The sequence below is a fragment of the Loxodonta africana genome, chromosome 1 (assembly GCF_030014295.1).
Source record: "Loxodonta africana isolate mLoxAfr1 chromosome 1, mLoxAfr1.hap2, whole genome shotgun sequence".
Lineage (NCBI taxonomy): Eukaryota > Metazoa > Chordata > Mammalia > Proboscidea > Elephantidae > Loxodonta > Loxodonta africana.
The window spans coordinates 69,720,042-69,740,089 of NC_087342.1; the positions used below are offsets into that span (position 1 = coordinate 69,720,042).

At 42.0% G+C, this 20,048-nt stretch overlaps 1 protein-coding gene across 10 annotated transcripts in view; it reads right to left on the reverse strand.

Moving 5' to 3' along the window:
* The window catches only part of RIPOR2 (RHO family interacting cell polarization regulator 2), a 296,826-nt gene that overhangs the window by 41,341 nt on the left and 235,437 nt on the right, over positions 1-20,048 (reverse strand). For all 10 annotated transcript variants that reach the window (XM_064281485.1, XM_064281508.1, XM_064281472.1 and 7 more), the window contains 4 exons: positions 13,978-14,041; positions 4,390-4,433; positions 3,077-3,202; positions 2,389-2,537 (listed from right to left, as the gene is read on the reverse strand). In XM_064281485.1, the coding sequence (XP_064137555.1) occupies positions 2,389-2,537; positions 3,077-3,202; positions 4,390-4,433; positions 13,978-14,041 (383 nt within the window). The remainder of the gene's footprint in view (positions 1-2,388; positions 2,538-3,076; positions 3,203-4,389; positions 4,434-13,977; positions 14,042-20,048) is intronic.

The following is a 20,048-nucleotide window of genomic DNA, read 5'->3' on the forward strand; positions in this document are numbered from 1 at the left end:
GAGCAGAAGACTGAGTCTGAACCAATCCAAGAGACCACAGTTACTATCCCAGCTTTAGGCATAATTTATTGGCCATCTAGATGGATACACCTAGATACACCTAGATGTACCTATTTCCTCGTATATAATAGAAACATGAACACATGAATGCATGCCCTGCAACAACAAGATGTTGTTGAGGCAAAAAGTCTGTAAAATTTCTTCCAGCTCTCTAGGGAAAGACACTTCAGCAATACAAAAATTAATAAATTCTTGTTCAGTCCTAAAGAAAACATTCAAAAATAGAATCCTATTTGTTTCAGAACCTCTTTTATGATTGAAACAAGAGTAACATACTGTTCACAATGGCACCACTTATTGTCGCACCATCCAATTCACCCATCAGCAGGAATAATCTTGCATTTGAGATGCCAATGACTACAGATTATGAGGAGGGAGGGTGGGGCAAAGGGTGGCTTCTCTATTTCAATGACAAGGTCACAAGGTCATTGCTACTTCCGTGCCTCTCTACCTTGTAAAGGAGACCCTGGTTTTTTTTAAAAAGAAAGAAAACGGTTGCCATTGAGTCAACTCTGACTCCAACTCATGGTGACCCCATGTGTGTCAGAGTAGAACTGTGCTCCACAGGGTTTTCAATGGCTGATTTTTCAGAGGTAGATCACCAGGACTTTCTTCCAAGGTGCCTCTGGGTGGACTTGAAACTCCAACCTTTCAGTTAGCAGCCAAGTATATTAACCATTTGCAACACTCTGGGACTCCTATGGGCATAGTTTACTTGATAATATCAAACGTGAGAAACTGGTGCTTAGTAACTTAATAAATGACCTTTCTTATGGGGTGACTTTACAAAACCACTTTTTAAGTTCATTGCTTTGAAAAAAGCGGAACTTCGAAGCAGTTCTTCCTGGTTCAGTCATGGCCGAGAAAGTGAAACTGGAACAGACTCAAATTTTTAAAATTTGGGTGAACCAGGGAAACCCTGGTGGCAGAGTGGTTAAGTGCTACGGCTGCTAACCAAAGGGTCGGCAGTTCAAATCTGCCAGGTGCTCCTTGGAAGCTCTATGGGGCAGTTCTACCCTGTCCTCTAGGGTCACTATAAGTCGGAATTGACTTGATGGCACTGGGTTTGGTTTGGTTTTTTTGGTTTGGGTGAACCAGAGTGATAATCAGAACAGGAAAAATTACAGGGCAAAGCCCTGCTAAAAACCTAATCTCCCTCTTAGAAAACAAGGGCAGCATACATGTTGCATAGCAACCAAATCTTCTGCCTGTAAGATTTTGAGCAGAGTTGGAAACAGCAGTGTCTTGCTCAAAGATAGCTGCCAACTGCACTGCTTTGGGTGTGTTTTACTCTCCTCAATCCTGGCAATAATCCAATCTCATGAATCAGGCTTCCGAAAGGGCTCACTATGCCTCTTCTGAGTCTCCCACTCCAGGGCTGTGACCTGTAATTTTTCCCATTCCAATTATCATTCCTCGGCCATGACTGAACCAGTTCAAACTGGTTTGAAGTCCTGGAAAAAAGGTATCGCTTGCCCTTTGGAAATATCCTATCTCAGTAAAAAGAGTTTGGAGGAAGAAGGATTTTAGAATTTCTCTCAAGTTATGTGAAGTATATGAGATAAAGAGGGATAAACATTTAAAATACCACAGTGTACAATGCTCAGGGGACACTGAACTTCTGTTAAGGGTGATGGAAATATTCAGGAATAGTTAGGAGTGATGGCTGAACAACGTGATGGGCATAATTAACGTCACTGAATTGCATATATGAAGATTGTTGAAATGACAAATGTTTTATCACCTATATATTTACCACACACACACACACACACACACACACAAATAAAAAACCACCACAGCGACATGGTCAACATAATTAATGTCAGTAAACTGTACATGTAAAACGGTTGAACCAGTGAATGCTTTTTATATATATTTCACCACGATAAAAATTAAAAATCAACCAACCACCAAAGAGAGAAACAATCTTTTTGAAGGGTAAAATATCTCATATTGGACAGCTCTTTTCTTCCCAGTTAGTCTACTTGAAAGACATATATATATATATATATACACACATATATATATATTCAAAGATAGAGAAGGAGGGAGGGAGGCAGAATAAACAGTTTTAAAATAGGAAGTACAGGGCGAGAGTAGAAATGGAACAAGCTTCTCCAACTTTAGCATTCATGAGCACCACCTGGTGAGCTTGTTAACCAGCCCTTGGGCCCTGTCCTGAGACATTCTCATTCAGGGAGTGTGGGGTGGGGTCTGAGATGTTACAACAAGCTCCCAGGTGATGCTCATGGTGCACGGACCCCTTTGAATAGTACTAACCTGTAGGGATATTTCTACGTGATGAAATTGGAAAAGGCAACTTACTACCAGGTGATTTCCAGGTTCAGTTTGATGGTGCCAAGGTCATTGATGTCAACGGCCACCACCTGAGGATGGGCTGCAAACAGCTCTTTGGTCTCGCAGGTCACGCTGCCCACCAGGATGTGAGATGCCAGTCCCTTGAGCTCTGTGACCTAGCAGAGAGGGTGAAAGCCCTTTCATGACAGCAGAGGAGAAAAGCAGGATATCCTCTTCCTTTTTCTTAGCTGGTTGGGTTGTTGCAGAATCATAGCTAAAGTCCAGTTGACCAGTTGCTTACTGAGTCGACTCCAACTCATGGAGACCCCATGTGTGTCAGAGTAGAACTGTGCTCCATAGGGTTTTCAATGGCTGATTTTTCAGAAGTAAATTGCCAGGCTTTTCTTCTGAGGTGCCTCTGGTAGGACTCGAACCTCTAACCCTTCAGTTAGGAGCTAAGAGCTTTCATCTTTTGTGCCACCCAGGGACTCCCATATCTGAAATCAGAAGTGAGTATTTCCAAAGCCCATCTTACATTTATTCTCCCACCCTGACTTAATTCTCCCAAAGAGTGGCTGTCTTTGTGGTGCGCTTGGGGTGCAGAGAGAAGTCCGTGGGGTGGAGGGCCAGCAGGCAGAAGTTATGGGTAAAGGTCTACACCATTAGATCATCCAGCCGTGGCACCAGGAAAGACAAGACAATGACAATACTCTACCTTGATGGAAATTAACCCAACTATCAGGGGCAGGAAAACCATTTCTTCTCCATCCCAGCTCTGTTTGCCATTGACTTCTATTTTGCCTTTCAGTTTCCACCTCTGTCGGCCATACTTCATAAAAATCTGGGGAGAAGACATCAAAGGGCCCTCATGTATCACTGCCCTCACCCATCTTCCCAACCGAAAGAACATCATTAAAAGTGCAAGTAAAAAAAGCAATTGCTGTTCCTCCCCTTCTCCACCACCTTCAAGCTACCACCATATTATCCATTCTTCCAAACTTCCTGGGTTCTGCAGGGTGGGGGAAATGATGAGGGGAAAAGAGACTCTTAAAAGGGAGTAAGTTCTGCTTTTCCAAGACAGAGGGAGTGGAGAGTTTTCTTTTAGTAGAAGGCATTGCTCTGTGCCCTTCTGCTCACTCATATCGAATAGTTCTTTCTAGTTAATTCTACATCAATAGAACAGCCATTGGGATTCATTCTTCACACTCCCCAACTCCTTTAGAGAAATGAGAAACCATCATCAAAAACATACTTAGCTGTAAGAAGCAAGAAATAAGACATCCTCCCTCTAGACGAGGGACAGGGAGCTAGACAAGGACTTGGCAATTCGACATACTCTGGGGAGAGGGTGTCCAGTTGCTCCGTGGTCAGAAAGCCACAATGTTTAGGGGAAGATACTTTTTTTTTCCCTTCAAGAGGGTTTTGGAGGAGAAAGATAGATGAAATTATTATGTAAGTTTCCTTTGGAAGGGAGAAAATATACTCCATTCACTTTCTGGAGTACATTTTTATAAAAAAATATTCAGGCATTATTATTCTTCAGTCATGGTCCTTATAATCAGTCATGATCCTGGATTGGATCTTGGATCAGGAAAAAAAAAAAAAAAAACCTGCTATAAAGTACAATATTTGAACAATTGGCAAAATATGACCAGGGACCATATTATTAGATGACATTAGGTAAAGCGCCAATGTTAAATTTGCTGATATTGAGAACTGTACAATGATTATATGAAGAAAATGTCTTCCCACGCTTTGGAGAAGAATTTAGAGGCAAAGGGTCATAACATCTGTACTTTAAAATGGTTCAACTGATAATAATAGTAATAATAATAAATTAAAGCAAACGTGGCATGTTAACCATTGGTATATCTAGACGAAAGGAGTTCCAGTACCAATCTCAAATTTTTCTTATTGCTTGTAATTAAAAAAAAAAAAAATTAAAGACAATTTAAGAGGTAAAATAATGACAACCGGCCCTGCTTTTCAAGTCCTCAGCACCAACACCTAGACCCACACAGCACTTACTTCATATTGATCTCCAGGACAGAGACGAGCAAAGCCAGCCAGACCTACAAGCAAGCAATTAGGATATGAGATGCAGGCATATACCCCCTTTACAAACCCACACAAACATATTTTAAACATTCAAGTAACAAAAGGGCAAATCCTATATGACCTCGCTTATATGAAATAAGCAAATATATAGAAACCATAGTTTATTAGTGGTTATGGGGTTTTTTTTTTTTTGGGTGGGGGCAGGGAGGGAGAACAAAAGAGTTTCTGCTTAGAGGACATTCAGTTCATGTTAATGGTGGCTGAATGATTTGGAAAAGGGTAGTGATCATGGTTGCAGGACAAGAAGAATGTAATCAATGTCATGGAATTATATGTGCAGAAATTGTTGAATCGGTGAATTTTTTTTGTGTATATTTTCACAACAATGTCGTGTGCCGTCAAGTAGATTTTGACCCATAGTGACCCTACAGGACAGAGTAGAATTGCACCCTATAATTTCCAAGGCTGAAATTGAAATCTTTATGGGATCAGATTTGTCAGGTCTTTTCTTCCACTGAGCGAGTGGCTGGTGGCTTTGAACCGCAGATCTTTTGGTTAATAGCCGAGAACTTAACCATTGCACCACCAAGGCTCCTATTCACCACAATAAAAATTAAAAACAAATAAAAACACACATGCACACAAAAATTCTGGTATGCAGAGACTAGATCTGTTTAACTTTGGCTGACTTAATGTCTAATCAAATTCCAGTTTCAAGGATATTAGGCCCAGAAAGATATATTAATTTGTTTACCCGACCTATTGCCAAGAAAATGAAATTGCTCTCTTGTTTTTCTTTCCGCCCCAAGATTTGTGATTTCTGGTAAATGCTTCCCATTTGGGGTAAAATTCCGTACATTTATTGCCCTTGTCTCTCCCCAGCTCACACATTCTCCTGTTTCCCTTATCCTTTCTGTCCATCATCACGACACATCATCTATTATATGAGATGGATTATGATCTACATAAAACTAGTGATCAACCAACCAACCAACCAGTACATGACAACAATCCCCACCCCAAAATGAAGATGGGGTCTTTTCTTCTGCTGTGCTATCCGGCAAGTCATTTCCAACCGGTTCTGCTCAATTTGAGGCCCAATATGTTATCTGGTCAGGAGCCCTGGTGGTACAGTGGTTAAGCACTCGTCCGCTAATCGAAAGGTCAGCTGTTAGAACCCACCAGCCGCTCCATGGAAGAAAGATGTGGTGGTCTGCTTCTGTAAAGATTACAGCCTTAGAAACCCTATGGGGCAGTTCTACTCTGTCCTATAGGGTCCCTATGAGTTGAATCACCTTGACATCAATGGGTATGTTATGTTGTGAAGTAGCAAAAACAAATCTCATTATACTAGATGGCCACCATCTTGGGACATCTCAGGAACTCTGGGCGTGACCTGTCTTTTCCATAAATATTTATTGAAAGCTTACTGTGGCTGAGGGTCTGTGCTAGACATTGGAATAACAATCTGGAAATTAAGAAGAACTTTAGAGATACCCATAGTACAGAATAAAACATGCTTAAAGCCCATAGGATTGAAACAGACTAGGACCTGTAGGCAGTAACATGGACTTAAAACTGGGGGTCATCTCTGTTTTTGGAAGACAGTTCTGGTGATCTGCTTCCAAAAGCCTTGGAAACCATATGGAGCACAGTTCTCTGCACACACGGGGTTGCCATGAGTCGGAATTGACTTGGGGGCAACCAACGACAACAACAGAGCCTATTCTAGATAACTTATTTAATTCCAGTTTCAACCTTAAAAGAGGGATAACACTGTTTAACTCAAAGAATTATTTGGAAGGTCAAGAGATGGCACCTGGCACATTAAAAAAAAAAAAAACCATTGCCGTCGAGTCAATTCTGACTCATAGCCACCCTATAGGACAGAGTAGAGCTGCCCCATAGGGTTTCCAAGGACTGCCTGGTGGATTTGAACGGCCAACCTTTTGGTTAGCAGCTGATCTCTTAACCACTGCCCCTCCAGGGCTCCACCTGGTAGGTTCTTAGGGGGAAATAAGTATATATTCAAGAGTGAGATAATATTATTTATCGAGCACACACCATATACTGTTCAGTTAAAAGAGGCAGTCTTTATGAAAGACACAGCAAATTGATACACATTGGGGAGGGAAACAGCAATTGGGACAATAAAGATTTTTGCTTTTTTTTTTGTATTTTGAATTTTTATGAATGTATTACTTCTATAATTAAAAACAACAAAAAAGACACTATCTCATTTAATGTAGGAATGTGTTGTGGAGGAAGGTGGCATTTAAATCACAGAATTTCATCACAGCAAGATGATGGTATCACCACAGGGTACTTTCAGGAATGGCATGTATCCATTCAACAAATATTTCTGAAACGCCTGCTGTGTGTCCAGTGTGAACAAAGCTGTGGGGAAGAAGGCATACCAGCCTTGTGCACATAATTAATACAGCAGATTAAGTTTATCAGTAAGGAGCCCTGGTGGCACAATGCTTACGTGCCAGAAGTTCAGCGGTTCAAAGCTACCCGTGGCCCCATGAGAGAAAAGAACTGGTGATCTACTTCTGTGAAAATTACAGCCTAGGAAACGCTTCGGGACAGTTCTACCCTATCCTGTAGGGGTGCTGTGAGTTGGAAGCAACCCGATGGTGCACAAAAACAAGCTTATCGAGAAAGGCTTATCAGTCATCCTGCTTTATTTAATCTGTTGTTTCCAGTTGTTTCCTTGCCAATCACAAAGCAAAGCCATTTACATTAATAGGGACCCAGAGCCTGAAAGTCTTAATCAAGGAATGAAACAAATTTAATAAAAATGGGCAAAAATCTTCATCGCTTTTTCATTTTCTGATGAAAAGAACCAATAAGGTTTTATCATAAATTCCAATTAAAATACAGAATTACCATATGACCTAGCAACTCCACTCCCAGGTGTATAGCCAAAGGAATTGAAAGCAGAGAATCAGATACCTGTATATCAATGTTCATTGCAGTGCTATTCACAATAGACAAAAGGTAGAAACAACCCAAATGTCCATTGACAGATGAATCGGTAAATAAAATGTGGCGTATCCATACAATGGACTATTAGTCAGCCATACAGAGAAGCAAAGTGCTGTTGTTGCAACATGGATGAACCTTGAAAACAGTATGCTAAGTGATATAAAAAACAAACAAACAAACAAAAACCAAACCAAACCCATTGCCATTGAGTCAATTCTAACTTATAGTTGTCCCATAGGACAGAGTAACTATAGGGTTTCCAAGAAGCAGCTGGTGGATTTGAACTGTCAACCTTTTGGTTAGCAGCCAAGCTCTTAACCACCATGCCACCACATTAAGTCAGTTGCAAAAGGACAAATATTGTATGATGCCACTTATATGAGATATCTAGAATTGGCAAATACATGGAGACCAAACTGTTTTAGTGGTTACCAACGATGGAAGGGAGAAGGAAAGGAGGAGTCTTTGCTTAGGGGGCACTGAGTTCCTGTTAAGGGTGATGAAAAATTTGGAAATAGATAATGGTGATGGTTGGGCAACATGATGAATGTAATCAATGTCACTGAATTGGACATGTAAAAAATGACGAAACGCAAAATATTTTGTTTTATATATTTTTACCACAATAAAGTAATTCCAATTAAGAATTAAGTGCAAATGTTTAAAATGAACTTTTAATAAAAGTTAACATTTATATGTAATATTAAGTAAAGAGGAATCAAGGATACAAAATTTTATGTAGAGTATGACCTCGATTACATAAAATGCATCCATAGGAAAAAAGTCTAGAAAAATACACCAAACTCTTAAAAATAATTATCTCTGGAAGGGTGGGATTATGACACTGAATTTCAATTTTCAACACTGAATAGAAATTTATATGATTTTTTTCAAAGATCATGTATTTATTTTATAACAAAAAATAACAAAGATATTAAGAAAGATCACAGACAGGTTGAAAGGTAGCATATACGCAGAGAAAAGGTTGGTTGGATATTCATAATAATTTCAGCAAAGTTTAGCACTGGTGTAGTGGTTAAGAGCTATGGCTGCTAACCAAAAGGTCGGAAGTTCAAATCCACCAGGCGCTCCTTGGAAACTCTATGGGAGCAGTTGTACTCTGTCCTACAGGGTCACTAGAAGTTGGAATCGACTCAATGGCAATGGTTTTTTTTTTTTTTTTGGAGCAATTATGTTTGATTTTGATTTGTCTCTATCTTTTTCAATGTTTAAAAAAACCTTAGAACAAAATTTAAAAGAGATTCAAGAAGGTGAAAACACTGTTCTCATTTTACCCAGTGATTTCAGAGAGTCAGCCCGGCAGGAAATAATTTTGATCAACTGCTTCTAAAACAGCCCTGTGATTCTTTTTGACATGAAGGTACCCATGTCCCTTCCAGCCAAACAAAATGACAAACTGTTCCCTTGGTTCCTCATTCTCCTCCAATTGCCATTTACGACCTTCCTAGTTCCGGGTTGTTTTTATACTAAATTTTGATTTTACCCATGTAAACGTGATGGGGATGGTGTCACACAATTTTTACCTTCTCTGAACAGCCCTGTTAAAAAGTTGTGAGACTGTTGGAAGAATCTTCTTTCTCCCTGATTAAGGGACAGTGCCATGTTTAAGATAATAGTGAAGGTACCAAACCAGTACCAAACCAGTTGATGTTGAGTCCATCCTGACTCCTGGCAGCCCCACGTGTGTCAGAGTAGAACTTCCCTCCACAGAGTTTTGGTGGCTGTGACCTTTTGGAAGTAGATCGCCAGGCTACTCTTCCTTGGTGCCTCCGGGTGAGACTGAACCCATCAGCCTTTCATTTAGTAGCTGACTGCTTAACTGTTTGAGACACCCAGGGACTCCTAGCAAAGGTCGAAACCTCTTGCCGTTGAGTCAATTCCGACTCATAGTGACCTTATAGGACAGAGTAGAACTGCCCCATAAGGTTTCCAAGTTGTAGCTGATGGATTTGAACTGCTGCCCTTTTCACTAGCAACTGAGCCCTTAACCATTCATTGCGCTACCAGGGATGCTTAAAATGCATTTACTGTTACCACCATCTGCCACTAGATGGCAGCAACTCATCAGCTCACCATTCGTTCTTGCCCAGGGAGTCAGTTCATGTAGGAACAGTTTTCAGTAATAATTAGAACATAACAAGGCACTTAAAAGGATTTACTGAAATATAAGCAGAATTAGATAGGGTGGTTTTCACGAATAATATTTTGGAGGATTTAGTTGGTCTTTCTTTTAAATACTTCTGAAAGAAAGCACAATTGACTGTCTTTTATAAATCCAAAGCTGGACAAGCCAATTCCAACACAAAATGAAGTGTTATTTAAAAAACTGGTGCAAATTAAAAAAAAAAAGCAAATTAGCTCAAGATTAATCCATTGCCTGTTGAACTGTGCAATTATAACGAAAGCCAGATTTAAAAGTAACTGACCTGGTATTGTTGCTGGCTAAATGTGAGTAAAGGGGAAAAATTCTTTCAGGATTTTTTTTTTCTTTCAAAATTATCAGAAATTTCATATCCAAAGAGCTTACCCGAATGGGGAAATGTACTTGATAGTGATATTTCTGAGCTTCTTGACCCACGTTATCAAAGCAAAATTTCTTGAAATCGCTTGTAGTGACATCACTGATTCCCTGACTACAGCAATAATGAACCAAAATGGAGATTAAAAAAAAAAACCTCATTGCCGTCAAGTTGATTCTGACTTATACTGACCCTACAGGACAGAGTAGAACTGCCCTATAGGGCTTCCAGGAGCAGCTGGCAGATTTGAACTGCTGACCTTTTGGTTAGCAGCCGAGCTCTTAACCCCTGAGCCATCAGGGCTCCAAAATGGCGACAGCTAGGCCAAAACAGTCCTGGTGCTGTGCTTCTTTATCTGCTGTGTAGGTTGCTCTTGGTACTGGTCGCTGAATTGGCACTAACAGCGGGGCAATTATCTTTACAATCTAATGTCTTATAGGCCTGGCCAGGTTTCCTTCAGGCGCTGGTCTGGGGGCCTGTGGGGATCTTCACCGCTAGGACAAGCTGAATGTTTTCTCAGCAGTTCTGTGATAACTGCTGCACTGTCTGGAAAGCTTTCATTAGGGCACTCAAAAAACCACCACGAGGGGCTACCTCTGAGGGATGGGCATGGGGAGGCAGTGGGATCAGAGGACTTTTGTTTTCATGGTGCCTCTAATACTTCCTGGATGTTTTACCGTGCTCTCACCTTACTGATAGAAAAACTCCTCCATGGCCTTATTTGGAGCTCCAGAGGCTACACTACACCAGGGGCATGGGGGGATGGTTTGAGGGGGACCTGCCCCCTCCCCGTGCAAGTCCAAGGGGGCGCCAGACAAGGTGTGGAGTGACATTCCAAAGCTCCATAAATGTGAAAGGCGCCTGAGGCAGCTGAACGGGAGAGGGGTTGTTGTTTCTGCTGATGCCACGTCACTAACAAGGTCTATTCATCTTGAAATGGCGTACGGGGAGGCCCAGCTTAGAGATTGCCCCGGACGCTCTTACCCACCCTACACCTCTGCACCACACACCATTTTCTTCCTCTGCTCACAATGTTCTGCCAGAAGAATTCTCCCCGTCAATTTTCCTACTTCTATGATGATTTTCCTTTCCAAGAGTCATACTTCCCAATCCAAGGAAAACAGCCAAGTAGATGAATGTGACTCCCACCACAAGTCTTACTGAATAATGGACCAGGCAAAAGTAATGCAAATTTACTAGCTTGCTGGTGTTCCTTTCCTCTCCAGAAGCCTGAGCTCTCCTAACTGCCCTGAAAGCTGAAACTTAATGGGAACTAAGTACAGTAATTGGGAAGAGAACCAGTTCTCCCTAAGGCACCAGAGCTCTTAACCTCCATGCTGGCTGAGAGCTCATGGATCTAGTTCTATGGTTTAGCTTGGCATTTGAGGCTCTTCACAATGTGGCTACCACTAACTCTCCATGAGTCTTCTTCCAACAGCGCTGTAGACCCACTAGGCTACTGGTCCCTTTCTTTGGTACGGGCTATTCCAGTGCTGTTCCAGTTGCCTATAAAAATCTTGTGCATTCTAATTCAAAGATTACTCTGTGGAGTCCTTTTTCCACCCCAACTTCTGCAGCAGTCTGATTACGCTCTTGGTCTACCCCCCCCCCAAAAAAAAACCCAGTGCCATCGAGTCAATTCTGACTCATAGCAACCCTATAGGACAGAGTAGGACTGCCCCATAGAGTTTCTAGGGAGCGCCTGGTGGATTTGAACTGCTGACCCTTTGGTTAGCAGCCGTAGCACTAAACCACTATGCCACCAGGGTTTCCACTCTTGGTCTAGGAGGTCGTTAATCTCACTGAATTAGAACACACTGTCTCCTATGTCCATTTTTTCCAGTAGATTATGTGGAACTCAAAGCCGGGAAGCTTCCGTCAGGATGCATCCTAAGTGCCTGGCCAAATAGCAGGAGTCAGCAAGGTTTGATCAACTGTCTTTTTCATCATCACCTTCACCCCGCCCCCACCTCCTTTGTGTTGGGGATGTGGAAAAAGAGAAGTGTAGAAGGGTGTGGTAGGAGGAAGTTGGGGTTACCAGGTCTGAGAATATTATGAAATGTTCTCAGTTTTTGTCAATATGTATCTCCGGGGCGGTTGTTTTGCTAGAACAAGTAACCGACAAGAAAGTAGCTAATTGCAAAGGTAGAGGATTTCTTGGCGGTGTGAGGGGGCTCCCCTTTTGCTTTGCTGAGGGAGAAGAAGATTTCCATGGGGGCCTTACCCTTGGAAGGCATCACAGTTTCTGAGTTTCACATTAGATTAGGAAACTGGAGGAAGAGAAATCAATCGGTGAATATGGAGGGTCAATTTCTGGTCTGAGAGGCCCCATGGAAGAAAGCCTGAGTCCAGACAGAAGCTAAGGAAGAGGATCAGGCAAGAAAGAACACTCTAGCAGAGAGGCAGAGATGGAAGAGCAGGAGCTCTGTTGAGAGCGTTTAAAAAAATGTCCTCCATCTTTACTCCCTTCATTACGTAAAGTAGGCAAGAGGGTGATTAAGTCCTATTAGCAACCCAGGATCAAGCTGCTAAGAAAACTTAGGAAAAGAAATGAGTAAACATCAGCCCTCTGCTGCAACTGAAAACACCAAAACTACAAAAAAAAAAAAAAAAAAAAAATGGACTTGGTGTGATGGCCACTTGTTTGATAGCCCTGTCTGGCCAGTGAGCTGTAAATTTGACAACACCTGAGTGATGCTCCATTTTCTAAAACCAGAGTTCCTTTTTGTTCTGAAGATGCTATGACATAAATCAGTAATAGATTGGAACTTTCTGGAATAACTACCTAAAAGGCATTGGGAAAAACAGGGGAAAGGCACAGTCCTGGTGGAATTAACAGGAAGAACGAAAATTGGCAGGCAATTTAGAGAAAACATGGGGGATAAAAGAACAATTTAAGTGACACCACAAAGAAGACAACAGATAAGTCCAGAATGTGGGACATCCTGTACAACAATGGTTTCTGCAACATGTCAATGGTAGGAAAAAAGGGGTAGGGATCTCCTTTAGATTTAAAGGAAACCTAAGAGATATGTTGGCGCCCTGGTGGCACAGTGGTGAAGAGCTCAGGCCACTAACCAAAATATCAGCTGTTCGAACCCACTAGCTGCTTCTTGGAAACCCTATGGGGCAGTTCTGCTCTGTCCTACAGGGTCACTGTGAGTCAGAAAATGGGTTTGGTTTGGTTTTTAAGAGATATGTCTGTCAGTAAAGGCTTGCGTGTTGCTATGAAGCTGAACAGGTTTCAATGGAGCTTCTGGACTGAGACAAACTAGGAAGAAAGGCCTGGCGATTTATTCTTAAAAATCAGCCGATGTAAACCCAATGGATCACAACGGTCTGATCTGCAGCCAGTCATGGAGATGGCACAGTGTTTCACTCTGTTGTACACGGGTTTGCCATGAGTCAAGGCTGACTCCGTGGCAGCTCACAACAACAACAAGAAATATGCTTAGCAAGCATTCATAATATTTGGATTCTGATTTGAACAAACGACTGCGAAAAGCATTTTGGAGACAACTGGGGAAACCTGGTAATGGAATGGGTTAATAATGAAGGCTTATTCATTACGTTGGATGTGATAATGTGAGAGCGTTTGGCATTGTGGTTTGTAAGAAAGTGTCCCTCTGCTAGAAGAGATGCTTACTGAAGTATACGAGGGCGGACTGACATATGTGGGCTTTATTTTGAACTATTTCATGAAAGGAAGAAGAAAACATGAAAATAGGTGAGGGCAATGTGGCAACAGCTTGCTAATTATTAAATCCTGGTGGTGAGTTTATGGGGGCTCAATGTCATCTTCTCGTCCCTTTTGTGTATGTTTGAAAATCTGTCACAATAAACATTTTTTTTAAGTATGTCTCAGGATGAGATGGTTCTAGGACATTGGTAAATTCATGTAAGTGGGGAGGGTTGAGAGTGGGGGACTCAGTGTCTTTGCAAGGAATATAAAAATAGTATATCCCCTCAAATGTCAAGGAGCTCTGCAGAGGTCGCTTCTTCCTCTCCCTGAACAGAAAAAGAATACCTTTCATTTTGATGGAGAACTCCCCCAGCAGATTCTCCAGCTCTGCTTCAATGGCGCACATATTCTGTGAAGAGAACAGGAGACGGCGTTAGAGTGCCCCTTCATTCCCACAACAGTTCAAAGCACATGACATTCTTAACAGCTGTGGATAACACCGCACAAACAACAGGAGCCAGGTATTCATCTGTCTGCAGTAAGTTATGGGGCACTGTCTATAAAGTATTCCTCATGAAATGTTTAAGCCGAGTCTAAGCAAGTCCCTCTCCTAGGGTACAGGACATTTAGGGCCTAGAAAAACTAGTGAAATTATATCATGAACTAACAAATCCAGAATATGGAGCTATTCTATAACAACAGGCCTGGACTCTACAAAAAGGGAGTATTGTGGGGGAAAAAAAAAAAAATCTAGATAAAAAGGACTAAAGAGACATAACAACTGTCATGGATTGAATTATGTCCCCACAAAAATATGTGTATCAACCTGGTTAGGCCATGAATCCCAGTATTGTGTGGTCGTCCTCCGTTCTGCGATTGTAATTTTATGTTGAGAGGATTAGGGTGGGATTGTAACACCACCTTTACTCAGGTCACCTCCCTAATTCCAAGGTATAGGGAGTTTCCCTGGGGTGTGGCCTGCACTACCTTTTATCTCTCAAGAGATGAAAGGGAAGCAAGCAGAGATTTGGGGACCTCATACCCCCGAGAAAGCAGCACCGGGAACAGAGCACGTCCTTTGGACCTGGGGTCCCTGTGCCTGAGAAGCTCCTTAACCAAGGGAAGGTTGAGGACAAGGACCTTCCTTCAGAGCCGACGCCTTGAATTTGGACTTGTGAGAAATACTAGACTGTGAGAAAATAAATTTCTCTTTGTTAAAGCCATCCACTTGTGGTATTTCTGTTATAGCGGCACTAGATGACTAACACAACAACCAAATGCAATGTGGTAATCCTGATTTGAAAGACAAGCAACAAGCAAAAAAAAAAAAAAAAAAATTGTTGCCAAGTCAGTCCTGACTCATGGCAACTCATGTGTTACAGAGTAAACTGCTCCATGGGGTTTCCTTGGCTGTAATCTTTCTGGAAGCAGACTGCCAGGCCTTTCTTTCATGGCACCGCTGGGTGAGTTTGAATGGCCAACCTTTAGGTTAGTAGTTGAGTGCAAACCATTTGCACCACCTAAAAATATTTAGGGACCTTAAATAAACTAAAATAGCTATAGAAGACATTATTGGACCAAAGAGGGGCAGTTTGAATATGGACGGGATTTAGATAATTCTATAAAACTATTGTTAATTCTCTTAATTGTGATCATGGTCTGTGATTATAAGGGGATACACAGATTGCATAGGTTCCTATTAAGAGATAGTGCTAAAATATTTAGCAGGTGAAGTGTCATGAGGTCTACCAGTTATTACTGTCACATGGCTTAGCCAAAAAAGGGGGGGAAAAGGAAGGAAGGAAGGGAGAGAGGAAGGCAGAGAAAGAAAGAAAGGGAACATATACTATTCTTTCAACTTTTCTGTAGGTTTGAAATTTTTCTTAATAAAAATTTGGGGCAAACAGAGCTCAGGAGCTCAGCTGTGCTCTAGCCAGTGCTACAGCACCCCAACAACAATTCCGGGGTCTGGCCTTCCTCGAAGGTTGAGGGAACAGGAAAGGCAGAAGAACTGATGCCATCTGTGTGTGTGGTTAGATACTGCCGGTCTAATTCCTCAGTGTTTGAGGGCCTAAGGTGAGCAGTCAGAGTGAGAAATATAAAGGAAAGGTGCAGTGGCCCAGATCGTCCTCATTCAGGTCCTTTTGCAACTTGGCCAACATAAGCTTTTTAAAGAAAGTTCTATCGTGGTAAAATATACATAACAAAACATTTCCCATTTTGCGTAAGGCAGTTTATAAAGAAAATGTTCTACATCCTACTTTGGTGAGTAGCGTCTGGGGTCTTAAAAGCTTGAGAGTGGGCCATCTAAGATACGACACTGGTCTCACCCTGTCTGGAGCAAGGGAGAATGAAGAAAACCAAAGACACAAGGGAAACATTAGTCCAAAGGACTAATGGACCACAACTACTACAATTCCATCAGACTGAGTCCAGCACAACTAGATGGTGCCCGGCTACCATCACTGACTGCTCTGACAGGGATCACAATAGAGGGTTCCAGACAGAGCTGGAGAAAAATGTAGAACAAAATTCTAACTTACACACATACACAAAAAAGACCAGGCTTACTGGTCTGACAGAGGCTGGAGAAACCCTGAGAGTATGGTTCCCGGACACCCTTTTAACTCAGTGCTGAAGTCACTCCTGAGGTTCATCCTTCAGCCAAAGATCAGACAGGCCCATAAAACAAAACAAGACTAAAGGGGCACACCAGCCCAGGGACAAGGACTAGAAGGCAGGAGGGGACAGTAAAACTGGTAATGGGGAACCCAAGGTCAGGAAGGGGAGAGTGTTGACATGTCGTGGGGTTGGCAACCAATGTCACAAAACAATGTGTGTATTAACTGTTTAATGAGAAACTAATTTGCTTGGTAAACCCTCATCTAAAATACAATTTTAAAAAAGTATAAGAAATTTTTTTTTTTAAATTGCCATTTTGACCATTTTTTCAGTGTACAATTCAGTAACATTAAGTTTCATTCACCATGTTGTGCAGCCATCAGCCACTATCCATTGCCTGATGTTTTTTATCTCGCTAAACAGAAACTCTGTACCTCTTAAGCAATAACTGCCTATTCCCCTCTAGTCCCCAACCACTAAAAAAACTTTTGTCTTTATATACATTTGCCTTCTCTACGAATTTCATACAGGTGGGGTCATACAGTAATTGTCCTTTTGTGTCTGACTTATTTTACTCGGCAAAGTGTTTTCAAGGTTAATCCATGTCATAGCATGTATCAGGACTTCATTTCTCTTTAAGGCTAAGTAATATTCCATTGTATGGATATACCCCTTTTTATTTATCCATTCATCTGTTGAGGGACACTTGAGTTGTTTCCACCTTTTGGCTACTGTGAATAATGCTTTCAGGTCTTTTGAGTGTATACCTAGGAGTGGAATTGCTGGATCATACAGCAATTTGTCGTTGTTGAGAATATACACAACAAAACATACACCAATTCAACAGTTTCTACATGTGCAATTTAGTGACATGGATTCTCACCCTCCTTTTCTGAGTTGTTCCTCCTCCAATGACATAAACTCACTGTCCCCTAAGGTGCCTATCTAATCTTCTGAGTTGCTGTTGTCAGCTTGATCCCACATAGATAGCCCTTGAAAGATAACAATGCTCAAGGCAGACATTCTTTACTGGTTAAGCTAAACTAATATTTGGTATTAAGAAAGACTTCAAGCAATATTTTGGCTTAAAGTTTAAAGATTATCTAAGGGCAGTAGTTTCAGGGGTTCATCACAGCATAAGCTTTAGGCACCACCTCTGCTATTCTAAGCAGGGTCCCCATTCCAGCCCCCACCCCGGAGGCATCTACAGGATTCTCCCTCTGTAGCCAGCCTCCATGGAGGCTATGGTCTTGCGGGTGGCGGCTCCAGCTAAAACCTAGCCAATTCAGTGAGTGCTGGCAGATACTACTAGCCATTTCAATTTTATTTGCGGAGGACTTCAGGACTGATTTGTAAGGCTAAAGTCTCTGATTCTTAACTTTGTTCTGCTCCAATACGATTATTCTCCTCAAATGGTGCACTGATGAAATGCAAAGACAACGGCATTGCCTTTCTCCTTGTAAGCTTGCAGGCCCTTAAGCAGCTTAGCAAAGTGGGGGGAAATGTCCTCAAGCCTGAGTTCTGGGCAGCATGACAACTCTGGAAACAAAGACTCCATATTGTGAACCAAAGTTCTAACAGAGAGCCTTGAGCATCTCTGTTAAAGAACAGGTCATGGTTTTTAGCAATATCAACTGTGTTATGTCAAGATGGCTATCAGTGTTATTGAAAAACTTAGAGGCCAGTTACTTTAACGGTTGGGAGATCTGTGGTCAGAATTTTCTTCTGTCTCACACGCGCAGCTGCTAACGAATATTGTTCGCAGAGGATCTTGCCCCAATGCCCCTTGTGATACAGTGCTGGCTTCCATGGTGGTTATATGAAGACAGACAGATAGAAAATCACCTGATGGCACAGGAGGCATGAAGCTACAGAATTCCTGAACTTCTCGTCTCTCTAAGGCAGCCTTTCTTCTTGTCAAATCTGTACTCTGCATCTTTGATTTTGTGAGTGAAGTCATGTTTCTGTGCCCTGGCACTTGATTGAGGTGGCTATTTCTGAAAAGTGTCAGGTCAGGCAGCTCCTAAATGCCGCTGGTCAGTTGTCTGCTTATGTACTACAGGCCAAAACCAGTTGCTGTCGACTCCGACTCATGGTGACCCTGTGTGTGTCAGGGTATAACTGTGCTCCATAGAGTTATCGATGGCTGATTTTTTGGAGATCGATGGCCAGGCCCTTCTTCTGAGATGCCTCTGAGTGGACTCATACTGCCAACCTTTTGGTTAGCAGCTGAGTGCTTAACTGTTTGCACCACGACAGCCACTATAATTAGAAGCTGATCTGATTTCAGAGACAGGTAGAAATAAGGCCTTGTGAACTAGAGTTTCTTCTAGGCCACAGATTCTCAACTTAGGAGTCTATAAACTTGGATGGGGGCAGGGTGGGGAGTCACATCTTTATTTTCACCAACCTCTAGCTGAAACGTAACATTGCCTTATATCACAAATGAAGCAAACAAGCCACATCGGTATTAGCAGTACCTGACTTTGTCACCAGTAGAAACCATGTTTGTTGTAGACACCCTGAAAAATCGACTACAACTTTTCACTACTTTGAAATTTCAGTAGGTATTAGACCTGCTGCCAGAGATCTTATTATCTGATGTGTTAATAAGGAGCAGCAGAGCACTATATCTCAAATTTGGTTTTTTTAAAATATTTTGAAAACTGCACTGACAGTATTAAAACAATCCTATTTCAGTATCATTTGTTTCCTTTGAATTCCCATGTATTCTATGCATTTACAAGACATTATTCTGAAAGGGGGGAACTTAGGTTAAGAAGCCCCATTTCAGGCCATGAGAAGGGATGTTGTGGACTGAACTGTGTCCTCCCCAAAATGTGTGCTGTAAATGCTAACCCGTATGCCTGGGAACCCTGGTGGTGCAGTGGTTAAGAGCTATGTCTGCTAACCATAAAGGTCCGCAGGTCAAATCCTCCAGGTGCTCCTTGAAAACCCTCCGGGGCAGTTTTACTCTGTCCTACAGGGTCACTATGAGTCAGAATGGACTCGACAGCAACGGGTTTGGTTTTGGTTTTTTTATACCTGTGGTTGAAGCTCTGGTGGTGCAGTGGTTAAGAGCTACGGTGTGCTATGGCTGCTAACCAAAAGGCTGGCAGTTCAAATCCACCAGCCACTCCTTAGAAACCCTATGGAGCAGTTAAACTCTGTTCTATAGGGTTGCTATGAGTCAGCAGCAATGGGTTTGTTTTTTTTTTATACCTATGGTTATAATCCCCTTTGGGAATGTTTTTTTTTTGTTGTCGTTATGTTAACGAGACAATATTAGTGTAGGGTGTGTCTCGAGGCAATCTCTTTTGAGATATAAAAGGAGCTGATTAAGAACCAAGCACTGAGAAAGCAGCAATGGGGGGAGAGAGATGCCATGCCACACGACGATCCCCAAAGAGCCAAGGAACAGAAGCTAAAGAGACAAGGACCTTCCCCCAGAGGTGACAGAGACAGAAGGCCTTTCCGTAGAGCCTGTGCCCTGAATTAGGACTTCTAGCCTTCTAAGCGGTGAGAAAATAAATTTTTGTTTGTTAAAGCCACCCACCCACTTGTGCTATTTCTGCTATAGAGACACTAAGAAACTAAGGGACAAATTAGCTCAGACGAGAGGCAGCATTGGACTGGAGGTGGGAAGGTATTCTGCCACAAGTCATTCAGGAAGCCCCTCCAGTCCCAGGGCTGAGGCAGATTCTCAGCTCTGGGGATTGTGTGACAGACCCTCACCAGGCGGATGACTTCATTCATGAAATTTGATCTCTCACCCAGGGCTCATGGGCTACTGA